Here is a 17,793-nt window from a genome sequence, read left to right as displayed (position 1 = left end):
AGAGAAACTTGTGAGAGAGAACTTGAACAGACCAAATACATATGAACTCCCTTAAAAGATTTCACTAAACTCTTAAAAACCAGCTAACATTAGAAAGGCAGACCAAGAACATGCATCTAATTTTTAATGACTCAGTACTACAGCTAGCCACATCTCTGCAGACATGTTTACTGAAGAATCACATGTATTCAGTCCTTCCCAAAACCAACTGTGTGTCTGTACATCAGCATGCCAGCTTGTACAACTTGGTTTAAAATTTACAAACAAATTACTCACTCTTTTGTGCTGTCTGGCCAGTCTTGCTTTGGTCTCCTCCAGCTCTTTGTGAATCTTCAGGACATGCTTATTCATCTTACGAATTGTGGAATGTAAAATCTCCCAGATATAAAACCTAGGAAAGATAGAAAGCACAAAACACCACATTACACACTACTTGAAAACAGGAAACTAAATGTAGTTTCTTAACAGAAAAACATAAGTGGCAGAACTAAAAAGAACTAAGTATCATTTAAGAGTGAAAGAACACTCAGCAGACAGGAAAGCATCAGGAAATCTTAACAGCCAGTTCTCGCCTATTTATTGCAAGTCAGAATTTTATTTCATGTACACGCTGCAAGACTACTAACATCAAACTTGACACCTCAGATTAAACAGCTCTCCTGATCTAAATATTCAATGCATCAGTGATGGTACAAGTTCACAAAACACCCCCAAAGGCCAGGCATGTGTCCAGCCAGCAGTGATGCAACACACAACAGACTCTGTCTCTAGGAACAGTTCCATTTTGGCAGGCTTAGACACTACTAGCAAAATGACATGCTAGCAGCAATCCTGCACTGTCACATCAACATTCATACCTCAATTCTGAAAGAAAAATGTTTAAGTATATATTTTGCAAAAAGGGCAAAAACCTCATTGTACCTTATTTCACTACTGAGTTCTCAAAGACTGAACTATGCACTGGCAACTTAAATTAGCAAATCAAAGACAAATGGCAACCCAAACCAAGTTTTTATTACCTAGTAAAATCGTGTGCCAGCTCTGAAGAAAAGATCCAATTTGCTACTGCAGCACAGTCAACAATTTGTGTCCGAATCATCTTGTCCACAAGCACAGCAATCATCTGTATTTTGTGAAAGACAGTATACACACAATCTGTGTAAAATATTCCAGCCTCAGATAAAACCAGAGATGATTCAATGCAACTCTACATTAGCGGTATTACTGAGTAATTTTAACTTTAGCAAACTGGGTACTCTAGCTTAAAACATTTCAAATGAGGGGATTTGTATCAATTACATAAAGCATTTTAATTTTGTTAACAACCATACCTACTTCTGAAAGTATCACTCTTAGTTAGCATATATAGTCCTATACAAAAGTAAAAAATACAAGAATCAGAGTAGGAACTGAAGCCTTGAGAGACACAAATGGCAGAATTTGACATGGAAGTACTCCAACCAGAGCACATATACCTGTCAGATCACCATAATGAAGGAGCTGCTGTTAGCCTACTCTCCTTGAACTGCAACAGCCTTCAAACATGACAGTAAGCTTTTCCCTGCAGGGCCCATTAACTTCAGGACAGAACGAATGAGCTCCGTGGAGTCAGTGGAAAGGCATACTTGCTACAGGCACTGCCATGACTATGAGGGACTTGCAAGCCATCTAGCAGGCAACTGCAGAGAAGAGTTACTGACTAAAGAAGATGCAAGCTGTTCAGAAAAAAGGGCTTATCTTAGTTACTCATGTGATTGAATGCCACAGTATCTAAGAACCACAGCCTGCACTGTATTTATCCTTACAACCACTCGTTGTCAAATGAGGAAGTGTAACAAAGCTCCTTTTAAGGAAGGAAAATTAAAATAACTGAATGAATCATACAGAGGACTCAGCACTCAACTTTCAATTCCCAGGATAGTATCCCATGCTCTATTTGTCTTTCTGCATTGCCAGGAAGGATTTCTGATTACTTAGCCTGGTCTTCCAAAAAACACAAATCAAGGATTTTGAGAAAAAATTTAGTCTCAATTTAAAGTTTCTCTTTATGAAGTCACCACCACCATCTTGCTTTTAAGTCCAGGGACTACTGACTCCTGCTGTTAAATCACTACCTGTAGCACAGACCACACATTAGTGCCTTAGTTTTGCACCTGAGATATCTTAAAGGGATCTTGATTTATTCATAAAAATTTAACATGACTATTTAGTCTGGGTTTGAAACCTCAATCTCAGTTTGCTAATGCTGCAATACAAAGGAATGAAGAGAAATCTGATACAGATATTATATTCCAGTAATGAAATTTCTTCTGATCCAGTTAAACGGCAGCAAAAAGTAGGTCAGACTGCAAATGTCACATTTCAAGGTCAGTAAACTGGATAATAACTTCAATATATGTTTTAAAAATCCTCTTTTTTGGATGTTTTAATACAGGTAACAGATTGCATGGGTGTTCTCTAGATGCTCATTTTTTCCACTAGAGAATGGACCACAGCTCCATCAACAGATGCAAGGATTACTCCTGATTCTCAGTGGCCTCACTTCCTATAGTCTGGCCTGTGCAACTGAGAAGTACAGTCCACTTTCCAGCACAGAATCCACTTTTCAGTAACACAAACAAACCAGCAAGGAATATGTGAAGTAACTAATGCAGGCAACGTCAGCCTGAGTTCCTCATTGATTTCTATTCATAGAAAAATGACAGCTGAGGGAAAACACAAGAAGAAACTGAAGAAACTGAACTGCTGTGAAGAAACTGAACAGCTTAAACAACCAAGGCATCTTTTGTAGGCTTTTTAGGGTGTTATTTCCTCTGGTTCAAGAATGAACATTATCACAGCACTGTCAGACTGATCTGTTCTAAACAGCCATTACTGCAGCTCTACTCACCCTGCCCACACACAACAGTGACTCCAGCATGAGCTCTGTGTAATAACTGGACTGCTTTCACTAGCAATTGTTGGGGGGGGAAGGCCCTAAAAATCCCTACACTTGCACATTTCTAGGATTGTAGCCTGTTTTTAGATATGAGATCTGCATCATATTTAAATTTACATATTTATATTGCTTTCCAACTTTGAACAAAACCATGGTTTCGGCAAAAGTTATTCTCATGTTCAACAACCAGCACAGTATGAATCGGAGTCTTAATGACAGCCCTTGCCCTTTCACAGTGAACTCTTGAGAAGGAAATAGCACTACTGATGGTAGGTATTTTATTTCCAGCCTTCATTTTACCATTAGCAACACTAAATACAATCCAAACTTCCTTTAGAATGACAATATACAAGCTATTTCTAAAGTATATAAAAGACACTGCACATTTTTTATTCACATATGACCTCTGAGAGTTGAAATTCACAAAGATTCTTGACATTCCAGCCTCTTACCTGTGGATGATTCTTCCAAACCTCATATACAACCCTCAGAACATGAAGTTTCCCCTCATCACTTTCAGCAAGTGTTTTGAAGACTTCATGAAACCTTTTAATAGAAATAAGCAGTCAATTGATAGGCTGGGACCAGGTCAAAAATGCAGCAGACATAAGGCAAGTGGTTTAGATTGGCCAAAAGAAAATTATGTGACTGACTACAGCATTTCTCAGACAACTGCTCCCTGGAAAATATTACCATCCTGAGCTAAAATAGTCTACAAAGAAATTACATCTCCTAAAAGCAACTTGAATCTTAGTGGTGAACCTGCTTCCTGAAGCTAGGCTACATTTCTCAGGCTCTCAAAAGCAGGAGGTACTTTTCTGCTTCATGTGCTTATCTATACACAGCCGAACCCAAATTTGCTGCCTTTTGAGCCTTAGACCTTCCTCTTAACGTGTTTCTGCAACTTCAGACACTTATCCTAAGTGCCTCTTTTCCAAAGAGAGGCTGCTAAAAGCATCTATTTTAGCAGTTACTCTGACTGCTACACAGCATTCATAGCCCCGCTTATTGTAATATAACTATAAAGCATAAGAGGCTCCTCTTGATCTCTTGGCTGCCACTGATGTTGTGCAGTGGAGAAAATACCCCGGTCTAAGTATCTGAATCACCCTGCCTCTTACACTCCTCACTGCAGGTTACTACCTGCAGCTTCTTATCAACATTGCCCCAGTAGAGCTCCCAGGTGCATGTTTTTGTAGTAGTTTTATCTATCTTTAGGGACAGAAAGAAAAATAATGCATTAAGATGCATGTGACTACCTTTCATGTAACAAAACCACTTAAAATCAACTCCAAAACACAAGGGATTAAAAATGTTATTCAAATTTTGGTAAAGATGGTGCAGTAAATTCTTTGCAGTTCCAGCATATCTCCAAGGGATGAACTCTGAAGTATTTTAGGATGGATTTTACTCTGCTTTGGTAGACAGAAGAAATTAACAGCAGACGGTTTTGAAGTTTCCTGTTTTCTTTTTCTTTCCTTTTTTTAATACAGATGCAATTGTCCTAGATTCGCATTCATTGTATAAAATATTGCATATGGCAAAATAATGGCAGCTACCCAGTCATTGAAATGAAGGGAGAATCCATTTTTTTCTCACCATAATCAGAAAATAAGCAATACAAAATGAAGTAATTTTCCAAACCTGTCTCACTCACATCATCTACATCACATGGCTGCAATGTATATATTTCTGTTAATTCCATTCACATATGTATAATCTAGGATTTACACTACCATTCCTTCAGTAAGCAATGTCATTAGCTCTCCTAGTCATATTACTTTGAGGAGTAGCAACACTGCTGAAGCTTGCACTCCACTTCTTTCATTATGCATTTCACTGTCAGAATTAAACTGTTCTGTGAGGCCCAAAATAATGCACATATTATACTTACTTTGCCAGGGCGCTGAAGGAGTGGCTAAAAGACTTTGCAGCCAGATGGAGCAGAGTCTGAACAAAGACTTCTATTTTCAGAGGGTTGAAAGTAAATCCTTCACCTGCAAGTTATTTGAAGTTGAAACTAATAAATACTTCAAGTAAAGCATGTAAGCTACTCATACAACTGTAGAGGTAACTTATGGTTGTAGCCCATTTCACAAGAATTCCATCAACAGAGTTCTGCAGGGCTGAGCAAGGAGCTAGTAAGGACTCCCACAAAATGTGCAGTTACAGGCTCCAATTTTGCCATGGAGAGGATGAGGAGAAAGCTTTTTCACCAACATGGAATTCTACCAGGGACACAGCCACCCCAACAATATGTGACAGCACTGATGGCGGCACAGAAACTGCAGCTGTGCACCAAGGTGGGCACCTTGGAAGGCCAGGAAGATGGGGCATGGGTGAGGAGGGGGAGAGGTAAGGATTATGAACATACAGAGGCTGACCATTTAGGATACAGGAGAAAGGTCCACCAGACATGTACAGTAAATATAGCTACTATGGTGAATGGTGTCAGGTGCCCCCCTGCAGGGCACTAATTAGTGGATAATGTCTAAAGCCAATCAGGAAACGTGACAGTAGATCCTAGGGAAAAAAACACCCACCAGATCATTGTTGCTGTCTGCCTGTGTAGCTTAACTCTTGCAAGTACTATAAAAGCAATGAAGCACTTTCCATTATTTAGATCACTTCTGACTCTCTCTTACACCCCATACTCCATAAAACACTCAGGCTTTAGTAATCAGTTGTGCCTGTGGCTGCAAAGCTAAGGAAGAATGTGAGTAGTCCACTGTGAGTTTTCATGTGAATATGCCAGCTGGGAGGCTGACTGTATTATCTGTTGTGGGACTGCACTGAGGGGAGGGAAGCTCTTACGGCAGAATTTCAGAACTGCCCTGTGCCACTGAAAGCAAAGGGGGTGTTAAGTTATTTTATTCCATCAACAATTGCAAGAGAAAACACACCTCAAGTTCCAGGTTACCTCTATTAGGAAAAGCAGGCAGGCTTCTGCATGCTAGGTGCTTACAAAAAAACCCAGCAGTGGTGTATTTACCTCAAAACATGCAAGACAGCCTATCAAAAGCTTAACACCTTGTAACTCACCATCATCATCATCCTGGTTTGGATTAGGCACATCTTTTAAAATGCTGAAGATTTCATCATTGCTGGCTTTATTCTTAATTGCAATTGTTAAACAGAGTGCCACAGTATATCCAGGAAGAGACCCTGCAGAAAAAAAAAGAGGTCAAAAATAAAGAAATGCAAGTAAGTGGGCACTTTTAACATCAGTCTGCCTTGCAAAGAAACAAGTACCCTTTCCAGCTACACCTAAAACTTGGTGTTTCCAATATCATTGTCGACCTCAATATGCCATAAAATTGATCAACACATTTTCTGATCTTCATGTTGAATTCAAAACATGGAGTAAAACTTTTAAACCTGAGCTCAGGCAATCACTTTTGTCACTAAAGCTCTACTTCAGTTTCCACCAGGTTTCTAAAAATACAATACTTCCTTGTTTTTCCTCACTGTATCTTTGATGATGACACTTTTATGCTTAGGACTGTATTTACACTGAGCAATAAAAGGAATAATAAGGTCCCTCTCTGCCTCAGTCTTTATGATAACTTTCCTTCTGTATGCTCATTAAATCAAGTTTACTGGTAAAATATTCTAGTGCTTTATGAAGTTCAAAAAATAATTTCTCATTATCACTTCAGATGTTGACTTTTCCATAGCATTGTGCCCAAAGAGGGGAAAATAAATGAATTGTCCAATTTTTGACTTCTGGCAAATAATACTGCACAACACCACAGTCATATCAGCAATAGTAGCTTGATGTATCTGGATTTTCTTAGCTGCTTCATGAGTAGCAGGATTTTATTAGAGAGATCCAGGCTTAATACACATTAATTGCTCATGCAAAGCATATTTACTCATATGAAAATAATTTATATTTATTTAAGCTGTATTCTTTTTTATGAAGACAACTCATATTACAGTCAATCTAGCACGCTCCCTCGCTCTAAAAAACTTCTTCAACTTGACCACTAGTAATTTTAATACTTACTATTGCTCTCATCTCCATATTTGTAAATGCACACTGGATTAGCAGGACTGAGGACAGAAAAACTTGCAGGAACAATGTCTATTATTCGCTGATGGTAGGAGAGTCTGGAAATAACAAGTTCCACAGCAGTAGAATTAAAAATGGAATCACACCACAGGTAATGACTGCTTTACAATGTTTTGTCTGTATTTAGTGTCCATAGAACAAGATTCAGGATGTCTATACAACTGAATGGTAGTTTCTGCTGGGCAGTAAGAACTAAGTAAACCAAACTTACTAGTAGATGCTTTCTATTTCAGCTCTGTGATGCTAGAGTTTCATCCTCATACAATTAATGTGCCTTGTGAAAAGGCTGCCTAGCAAGAAGTTTTATGCAAAAACCTGAGATGTGGTGCAGAAAGTTACTATGCTGACAATATTCAAAGCAGGAAAAATATTAAAACAGACATCTTCATTTTACTTTCCAGCTTCATTTCACTCCCACAAAGGCTTAATTTGCTACCAGAGTTTTCAGTGAAATAGAAGAGTGACACAGAAAAAAATGCATTTGCTGTGCAGCACAACACTTTCACAATTCCAATACAGAATTCACCCAAACCTTGATTGTTTTCCTGTAAGATGCTAAATAACATAGGCTTTTTCAATATTTTGCTCTTTAGCTCTCCTATACCACCCTAACCTCAACAATTTTAAGCCCAGACTACTTATCAGTACTGATTATGCAGTCTTGTTGAAAATGAACATCCGAGGCAGCTACATTCATTTCTGTGAATGCTGACTACTTTTCAAAAATATAGCCTGAATTTTATTTCTTTCCATGCCTATGGTGAAGCATGTCTTTACAGGTGTGTATGGATAGTTCACTACCATCTGTATCACCTGTTTCTCCCTCTCTTTAGAGCAGTGTCCTACAGCAGGTAAACCAGATTAAAAATCATACAAACAACAGACTCATCTTTTAACTGAAAATGGATCTTAAGAACAGATGTGCCCAAGACAAGAGTCAACTTAAAAGGACTCTGACAGTATGGAACTATGGGAAGATCTTACTTACCGCATACATTTTTCCAAAACCTCTCTCACAAATTTGGGTTTGGGTTTTTCAAGATCCTGAGTAAGACAATCTGACCTATCAAAGGACAGAATGCAATGCTTTTAGAAAAGGATTTACTTTCTTTAGTCTCTTTTTGGCTTGGTCTGATAGTACAAAACAATCATAGTCAGAAGACAATGGGGGTGCTGGACCCTTGGAGTATAGGCACTTTTAAGTCATTGAGGTAAGTTAATTGCTACTTCCTTACTGGCAATTATCATTCCTGGAATCTCATCTCTGTGTGATAAATTTTCAAGTAACTTCCCCTCCCCCTCCACATTAAAAATAATTTGTGGCTGTGGTTGGCTTTCCCTTGCCTTAGGAAAGGGACCTTGAGTGATTTCATAGTCTACTTCTCCCTCAGCTCTTCTGGCTGATTTCAAATGCATTGCAGGTAAAGAAAAGCCTGAAATACAGTTACTCGCAGATTTGTGAAAAAATAGCACCTTATGAGAGAGCTCCACAGAAGCACTGCCAGCAAGGAACATCCAGGCAAACTAACATAACCTCTTTGAAAACTGCTGTCTGGTCTGTCAACATAGATGTATGGCAGGATAGCCACCAAGCACTTAACACCATAAGAGGACAAGAAACTTAAGGAAAGCCACAGAACCCTAACAGAAACGCTGAAGCCCTCTCCACAAGGACTCTCAGGCAGATCACCTGCACAAGGCATGTACAGTCATATGCTGTGGAAACTACTCCATTGAGGACTTGGCCTCAAGGGAATCTCCCTTGCTACACGGGTGCCTGGAATGGAAAACTCAGATAACCTGTTCCCAGACATTAATGGACTCCAAGGGAGCTCCACCTAGAGATGCAGGTTCAAAATGTGGCACGGTAAAAATAGGTGGCAAAGCTGTGATGAAATTATAGGTACTAGGATTTGGCAGGTGGGAAAAACACCACAGTCTCAAGGATAAAAGCTATAATGAAAGATTTAGGGTAAGACAGAGAGCAAAACAAGACAATGAATAGAGGACAAAAAAAAGACAGAACAAACTAATAAAAATAAAGAAAAGGTATGGGGAGGCATTTTGGAAAGTTTACAAGCAACTGACAGAAAGTGCAGGACAAATTAAAGAAATCACATTTCTGCTTTAAGGAATGCTTACACTGGCTTGAGATTTATCACAAAGTTCACCAGGGAGAATACAGTGATTAAAGAGATTATCAAGATAATCAACCACTTCGTGCTGGTAGGATAGATAACAAAAGGTCTCTGATAAATTAGAGGAAAGCCATTAACAAGGCCACCATACTGTGACACTTTCTGGATGTGTTTGAAATGCTAAGGTTTTAGCAATATCAGGTTTGAATCCAAATAATAGAAACTTACCAGTCTTCCCAGCTCCAACGGAACTGGAAGTTGCTCAAGTGGTGAGAAAACCAGTTAATAAATCTTCATTAAAAGAAAAAGAAAGCTCTGATAAATGTCAGAAGTGCAGGAAAACTTTCAGTTGAGCTTTTAAAATAAATGCATTCTACTTTCCCAAGACAAACTGAAGCTATTACAGCAATTAACAGGCATTTATGTTGACAGATACAAAAGACTCCATTTGGAGAGCCAGAAAGGTTTTATGGACAAATAGCCTGTCATCCATTTCACATGAAGAGATTAAGTTTTCAACTACCAATTAAAAGGTAAACTTACTGTGAATATGCAACTTTCACATTTTTATTGAATCATTAATCACTCTCCTACTCAATCCAGACTTCACTGAAAGTGTAAAATCACCATCTTTCTCCTCTTGTGAGTGGCACATATGCCATCAACTTCCCTTCCAAGTCATGCTCCCCAACCACTAAGGTGCAGGCACAGTGTGTAACAGAGTGCTACACAACCATGAACAACTCTGAACATGGAAAAGTTGTCTCCAGCCTTAACTGTCCTGCATAGACAGTTAGATTTGTGACCTCAAGAGGGGCATTCTTGGGAGGAGGGGCAAGCAGTAAATCCTCCGCCTTCTCTGTAGATCACTCAAAGTCAGAGCTCACAAAACATTTTGAATAACATCAAATAGCTCCAACAAGGCTTTCTGACTACTCTTTCCACAGCCTCTTTATTTTCTTGTACACTGGATATCAAGGAATGTTTTCCACCATGTTCAAAATACATTTACCTGTCCACGCATGTTGTATTCATTGTGTCCAAACGCATGTAGAGCATTTCTGTGGCTTGTGCAAGCTTAAAGTTTCTTATTAAGGCCGACAAAAAAGAAGTAGGTAAATCAGATGTTTTCCCTTTCAGGTTTTCAATAGAACGGCATTAACTTTTTGCACTGGATGCAATCATAGCATACTCCAAAATCAGGTGAATCAAGTAAATCCACAGTGGAAAAATTGAAGAATATTGTGAGTTCTACACTAATCCCAACCCATTCTACCATTATTGCAACAAGACTGCTGTCTTCTTCCACAGAAGGACAGAATTCAAATCGTGTAACAAGCAATGCAAGTTTTACAGGCAAAGTTTCCTGCAGATAGTGTAAAATCAGCTACAGAACAAAGTAATGACTGCATTTCATAAATGCTCCTCAGGAGCGCAGAAAGGATACAACTTGTGGTAAAGAGCCAGGCTGAAGCTTGCACAGCTCAATCAGGAGTGTTGTGTACATGACTTCAATATGTGGCGGAGACGGCAGTTGAAACAATTCTGCAAATATTACCTACAGGAGAGGAAATCACAGAATAAGAGCACAGTCCAATGTGGCCTGCACAACTCTCAGCTTCACAATAGTGGCCATCAATCTTAAACAACTACCTATCCCAAAAGATCTATACTTTTCTATCAAATGCATGTTCCAGGAAAGAGAGAGAACCAGTAAGAGGTACTTGTAACACAACACTGTACTAATAAATTCCACTCTAACTGCTCTTATCTTTCATACTAACATAACACTAGCATAACATCTATCATGTCTAACAAACATACCACAGTGATATCAGATTATCTGATAAATGCAGAAATAATTTGATCTTGTTGAATAGTGAATAATGATGTCTGAGCATTTAGTATTAAAAGAATATTTGCACTAAAATTACATTCATGTATTTTCTATTATGTCCTCTTTTCTCCTATACAAAATTGTATCCAAATAAAGTCATAACTTTAAACTGAGAATTACAACCAGTGTTTCATACAACAAATACATATGCTCATTACCCCTTGGAAAAATCCTTTTAAGAAACATGAAAATAAAACTGCAGTCAGCATTTGTGTTTTTATTTTAAAGTTTCCCTATAATAACAGCACGTCAACTTCTGAGTGCTAGAAAAAAAGTAATGACTGTACAACATACACCCCTGAGTTTCTTTTTATTTTGTATTCCACTCTCAACTAAATTTAAATTACATCAAATGAGTAGGGAAACTTTGATCATTATGGTTGACCAGTTTCCTCTTTAAATTTCTGAATAAAGCATAAAGGAACCTTTTTTTTTCCTAAGAAAAGTCTTACTTGTGTAAGAAATCACCATCCATTTATAGATTCCAAAAACATCCAATGAAAACACATTGGATAGAACTTGTTCTTTTAAGGAAGAACTTGAAAACATGAAGAGACTGTAAGATGCTGGGGAACCTTTCTATGTCAGCATAATTTGGACATTTTGTTCAGACAGATAGAGCCAAAAGTAAGGGAGAATTCTGTTAGGCAGAAAATGGCTCCATTTTTCAAGACAGGAAATAACAACTGGACAATCAATTGCATTCTGAAACTTAGTGAAATTTCACATTAAAAAAAAAGGAATTTTAACCGTGTTAGTCATAGGATTTATACAATTCTTGTTTTTTCATTACTTTTTACAGCATTTAAAGATACTAGAGGTCAAATCACTGGATATATTTCAATGTTAAGACATGAAATTCTTTCTAATTTCAATACTCTTTAATGTAATAAATAATTTAAGACTGTTCCGGATTTGAACTAAAAAAAAGAACAAGGTAACCAAAACTCATACAACTTCACAGCAATCAGAGTATTTGGCATTTTTGTGCAAAAGGAATTCTCAATTCCACTCTAAGAACAATATTCTACATAGGGTTATTTCTTGCCATAATTAGTTCTGAAATGCATACTTACAGTTACTTCTTCATAAAACCTTTATACAACAAATTGCTGTTACTGTAATCTGTTAATTTCTCTGAATTTTTTATGGAAGTCAAGTTTTATACAACTCCACAGCTTGAAAACAGACTTTTGAAGGCAGTAAAGGACTTGTGCTCTGCTGTGCTGGTACACATACTAGTTATCTAGAATTCTCTAATATGGAAAATGTCCAGAGGAAACATACTGCTAACTTCACTACAAGATTTTCTCAGGGCTAGTAGGACAAAATAATTTAGAAGATCGAAATATAAAATCATGCAGAATGGCTGAGTCTATCTGGAGACCATCAAGTCAAAAGCCCCCTGCATAATGCAGAGTCACCTAGAGCAGGTTGCTTAGGGCTGTGTCCTGCTAGGTTTTGAAATATGCAATTCTTTCAGTGCTTAATCACCTTCACATTCAAGCCAGTTTTAATGTTTAAATGGAGTTTCTTGGATTTTGGTTCTTTTGTATTTTAATTTAAAATTGAACGGACCAAGTTAAAATTACAACAAAAGCACAGTCTATCACTCAGCTGTACAAAACCTGCTCATTTAAAAGATGCTGGTTGAATTTAGCAGAATTCTGGATGATTCCCAAATCAAACTGTAATTTAAGGAACCTATAATGGAACTAACACGGTCTTGTTACTCATGAAATAATTGAGCTCCAAAGAGGTGACCTACAAAATCCATACCTCTACTATATGGTAGTTCAAAGGGATCTTGTTATTTCCTGGATAGCTCAACAGCTGTGCAGCGCTGCAAAACCAGAGACACATTTAATTCAAACATAACACAGCAAATATGATATAAAAATCAAGAGAATTACAGAAAATGCTTAATTCTGGGTAAGTGTTCCCATTAAAACAGCACCAAACAAATCAATACCCCTTCCAAATCTGTTATACAATCCACAGAGCACTTAAGAAAAGAAACAGCACAAGCACTCGCTAGCACTGCCTAAACTAGGATCTGTAACAATGTACTCTCTGTGCAGCAGTAACATCACTAGGCTATCCCGCTACCCTCAATGGTTTAGCACAGAATGTCATGGTGATCTGTAACTGTGGCACGTGTACATGAAAAGGGGAAAAATAAATTTCCCCAAGCAATTAAATGTTCGGAATGACTTAAAGGCACAATTAAGCTAATGGTTTATATTAGAAACTCTCCTGTTTCACAATGCCTAGCTTTTTAAACAGGTTATTTCCACCCATTATTTGTGCAAAGTAAACCACTACCTCTCTGGCACATCTTGTATCTCTCCTGGTCTTTTACTTTCCTCAGAGAATTAATGAAGACTATCCCATTACTAACGAAGTAATGGCAACAACACCAAATTCCTCTTTTTTTGCTAGATCAAACAGCTGTGACCACAAAACTAACACATGCCATCACAAAAAACATTATTTCTGCCCATTTCACGCATATTATATACGTGGTTTGCTAGTTTTCATAGAGAAGTGACAGTTGTGGCACACCATCTCGGTTATCAATTGCCCACATCTGATAGTATTCAGGCAGAATAAAGAAAAGTGCCATGACTGCCTCCTGGAACTGAAACTGATGAAATGTAGCCCTGCAGTAACTTCCCAGAGTAACTCCCCAGAGTTTATCTCAGGCAATGTAATTCCTGTGGGAAGCACAACAAGGAGGAGTCCATAAACACCAGTGCTCAGTCAGCTGCAGATGGACCAGCTTCATGCTCACTGCCCCAACTAATCAGCATACGAGAAAGCACAACACAAACACATTTTCTACAGAGGTCCCATGACGAATTTGGCATGTCTGCATACTTTTTGCAGCACATTTCCTATTATCAAGGGATGCCCTTCCCAAGAAACCACAGCCCTTTGGATTACACAGATTCTCAGTTATCTGGATGTTATGAATACACAGTATTCCAGGCAACAGCTTCAGCACAGATAAATGTAGTAAACAAACTTTCATTAACAAATGTAGTAAATAAACTTTCACTAGCAGTTTCATAAAAGGTTTAATCTCGAGCTCTTGCCTAACCAGTACAGGACATACCCGCACTGGCACCAGTGCCACAGTATCATTTAAAAAGTGCCACAGCCCCCTAGTACTAAGCTCCTCCTACCAAGTCTTCCTCTCTTTCCAGTGAGATTTGATGATGCAGTGGAGGTTCTCCTCTATTACAAATCTCTCAACAGAATGGCTCCCAGGCATGACAGGACCCTGGTAAGAAAGAGTGAAGACTCATGAAGATCACTGCTAATGCAGTAGCACCACAGGCAGCAAACTTTCCTAGATACATTTACAGGTAGAAAAAAGTAGTCCAAATTCCATAGAAACACCGTGATGTCTCAACTGCCCTATCATCCTTCAGGACCAAAAAGCTGGCATGACACATTTCCACACAAACCTCAGAGTCACTCATTTTTAAGAAAAAATAAATACTAGGACACATTACAAGAAGAGATAAGAACAAAATAAGAGAACGTGATTCTAAGTTCTTCCTTTGCTTTGTGGAGTCACTTGGCAGGCCATCACCATGCAGCCTGGCAAAAAAATGAGCTAGACTATAATAAAGCCATAGAGTGGAAAGAATACACACTCATGGTCTTCTTCACTGGAAAAACCAGAGGCCAGTAAGCAAAGGTAAAAGGCAGCAGACATGCAAAGAGAAGTATCTTGTTCCAAAAGATGCATCAGCAAATTTTAATAGATGATAAACATCGCAACAAATACCTAATCTAGCAAAATACTTGAATCACAAACTTTTTGGAAGCAAAGTCTAGCTCTGTGAACGCTGTTTTACTAGAGACATTAGAAAATTCAGTCAACACTGTTCCCCAAATGACAGCACCACAACATTAAACTTCCTAAATTCTGCTCCTCTCAAACTTGCTTTTTACAGTAACTTGGTTACTTAGTCCACTTCTGCAGAAGTACCAAAGCAAAACTGCAGCTAGCCTTCCAACCATTCAATGTCCTGGGAGAGAGGACATCACATTCACACCAATATTTCCCCAGGAACCTGACTGTCAAATACACTCACCATTCCCCACAGCAATCACGTACCTCAGGGTCATCTGTGTAGTCAAACATCCTAAAAATAACCCTTGGCATCGGGTATACAGAATCTTCAGTGTGAGGTGGGGGTGTGAAGGGAGGCAGATTGTGTTGCAGTGCCTCACAGAGAACGCTGTCGAAAGCCAAGTACGGCCGCAGGATGTGCCGCTCCTGCCAACGGTCTTTTTTCAATTTCTGAATCTGGGACCAAAGGCAGTCTAAATACTGAAGGAAAAGGTGAGAAACATTAGATCTGCTGAATCTCTGGAAAAAAATGGCAGCTTCCTGAACTAGCTGAAATGTATACATTCCATACTACCCCCAGAAAAAAAGCAAAGTTTCTTAAACTGTTGATTCAGTAAACCAATGAACAATAGAAGAACTCTAAATGCCAGGACTATTCCTAAATCCATACAGTTTTGGGTCAGTAAAATTTAACCACTGGCAAGTTTTTAAGCACCAACACACACTTCAGGAGGCCCAGTGAAACTACAGCAGAGAACAGTCACTACTCCTTTGGTAGTATTAAAGAGTCCTAATACCCCAGCATGCTCATAGAGATGGCATTGACACCTGTGCAACAGTCTTGCTTTGGCTAATTATCTTAAGAAGTCTGGAGGCCAGCAGCGTCACTGACTGCAAGTTTCAAGTTATATTTGCAATAAACATTTTTACATGGAAGGGCTTCGCATTTACTAAAATTATGACACTACAAAAGATGAACAAATCTATTAACAACTAGAACCTGACATAAACAGTAATGTCTGCAAGTACTGAGGGTCTCAAAGACAGCCAGCTAATATCTCCTCTGCTAAACTAAATAACAAAATTCAGATACTGGGCAGCCAAAAAACTCATGTAGACAAACTGATCATAATTAGAATGGCCATCCTTCCAAACTATGTTTAACAAGACAATTTTAAAGACTGCGACTTAATTACAATAGTGAACGCAATCTAATAGGACCAAGTTGCAAAATATCCCAGAAAATCCCACTTTCCAACATTTGTCCTGAAAGTTAGGTGAAAATCTCAAGAATATCCAAAAAGGCAAATCCCACCCTAAGCTAGCCAGATGCCACCTCTCCTCTCCAGTATTTTTGGCTTAAATATAAAGAAAAATAGCACAATGACATTTGCATACGGTTTCTATGCATTTGTTTTAGCATTTTCTTGAAGATGAGAAAAAACGAAGTCACTACAAAGGCTTCTTTCTTGCAAAGGGAAAACATTTAAGGGTAAAGAATTACATACACTGTTTCATACAAAAAGTCCTTTTAAGATTAATCCCTGTAAACAGCAGTTCAAAAATCAAACACTAAAATCTACTTCATAATATTTCTTCAGGGGCTTGCAGCCAACAACAGAATCCCCTCCTTCTTATTCAACTCAACATCTTATTTCAGACTAATACTTGGAAAAGAACTACACAGAACTTGCTGGAATCAATGGCAAACACCAGACAAATCAAAACATTCAAACTCTTAGATGCCTTTTAATTTCATGATAAAAGAATACTTCCGTTGAAAATTATTTTTCCAGCTTTCTGAAAGAATGCAGTGCAAAGTGCAATCACCTCTTCTTGTGGATGTGGTTTGTCAGCAGTCCACACCTGCAGCATGGGTACATGAATCTTCTGGCGGCGTCTGCTCAAAAAAGAGAGAAAACCTGACCTTTACTAGACTAATTTAGGCAGCAATTTTGTTTTTATTATGAGTGTACTACTATTCATTCTCTTCAGCTGACGAAGTCTACAGTAGATAAAGTGAGGTTTGTGATTACTTAAAATATTTCTATTATAGTATCTTGAGAACATTAACTTGAAGGATCTAGACAGAAAACAGCTACACTGAACAGTATTAATGCAACAATCTACAGCACACTCACAACTCCAGCATGATCAGAACAAGACCTTAAACATACCCTGGAACTAGACAAGACCATAAAACTTTTCAAATTCAAAAATCTCTTCACCTACTGCATTTTTAGGGCTTTGCTACCCCCCATAAAATGGTTCACACCTAAAGCTTTAGAATACTTTAAAGTGAGCAATAATCAATGCTACTACTTCACACTTAAACAGATACCAAAGAGCGTGTTTCTAACCAGTTACAACTTACTTCAGATAACTTTCTGTTTGAGACAAGAGACGATCCATTTCAGCATCCTTTTTCTCATATAACTCCTTTCCAACCCAAGGCAAAGATGACAGAAATGCAAACATATACCAGTCACATCGCACCTACAGGAAGGCAATACACCAAAACCTGAGCACACAGGTAAGCGCCAGCAAATTTTGTACACATGCACATCTCAAATTAAAACATCAGGAAGTTGTTTTGAAGGAGTGTAAGACCAGAAGTTGTAGACTGGATAGGCAAGGCATGAGAAAAAAATATTCATGTTTGAAAAAGAGTAATTTTTCACTTGAACAGTGTTAGGGAGATTTTTAAAAGGGATGAATTGCATCACTTTCAAAGTACTCCTGGACACTCTCAGTATAGCAGAAAAGCTAGGCACTCTGAAATTGCCAGAGCAAGGTAAAATAAATTCAATTCAGCCACTACACTATAAAGGACTTTACTTTCCTATTGTATATGTTATTTCCCAATTGCCACAAGCT

General features: G+C 38.2%; 1 protein-coding gene across 1 annotated transcript in view; it reads right to left on the bottom strand.

The window, feature by feature from the left end:
- The window catches only part of NCBP1 (nuclear cap binding protein subunit 1), a 30,113-nt gene that overhangs the window by 8,827 nt on the left and 3,493 nt on the right, over nucleotides 1-17,793 (bottom strand). Inside the window, exons 6-20 of the mRNA XM_079330828.1 lie at nucleotides 17,291-17,412; nucleotides 16,747-16,816; nucleotides 15,181-15,396; nucleotides 14,237-14,334; nucleotides 12,828-12,891; nucleotides 10,599-10,709; nucleotides 10,164-10,228; nucleotides 9,380-9,442; nucleotides 8,002-8,076; nucleotides 6,948-7,051; nucleotides 5,981-6,103; nucleotides 4,833-4,935; nucleotides 3,391-3,484; nucleotides 1,020-1,123; nucleotides 277-391 (exon numbers count right to left, since the gene is read on the bottom strand). Of these exons, the coding sequence (XP_079186954.1) occupies nucleotides 277-391; nucleotides 1,020-1,123; nucleotides 3,391-3,484; nucleotides 4,833-4,935; nucleotides 5,981-6,103; nucleotides 6,948-7,051; nucleotides 8,002-8,076; nucleotides 9,380-9,442; nucleotides 10,164-10,228; nucleotides 10,599-10,709; nucleotides 12,828-12,891; nucleotides 14,237-14,334; nucleotides 15,181-15,396; nucleotides 16,747-16,816; nucleotides 17,291-17,412 (1,527 nt within the window). The remainder of the gene's footprint in view (nucleotides 1-276; nucleotides 392-1,019; nucleotides 1,124-3,390; nucleotides 3,485-4,832; nucleotides 4,936-5,980; nucleotides 6,104-6,947; nucleotides 7,052-8,001; nucleotides 8,077-9,379; nucleotides 9,443-10,163; nucleotides 10,229-10,598; nucleotides 10,710-12,827; nucleotides 12,892-14,236; nucleotides 14,335-15,180; nucleotides 15,397-16,746; nucleotides 16,817-17,290; nucleotides 17,413-17,793) is intronic.

Source organism: Erithacus rubecula (genome assembly GCF_903797595.1).
Source record: "Erithacus rubecula genome assembly, contig: SUPER_Z_unloc_1, whole genome shotgun sequence".
Taxonomy (NCBI): Eukaryota; Metazoa; Chordata; class Aves; order Passeriformes; family Muscicapidae; genus Erithacus; species Erithacus rubecula.
Note: the sequence above shows the minus strand (reverse complement) of the source record. Positions and strands in the feature narration are given on the sequence as shown.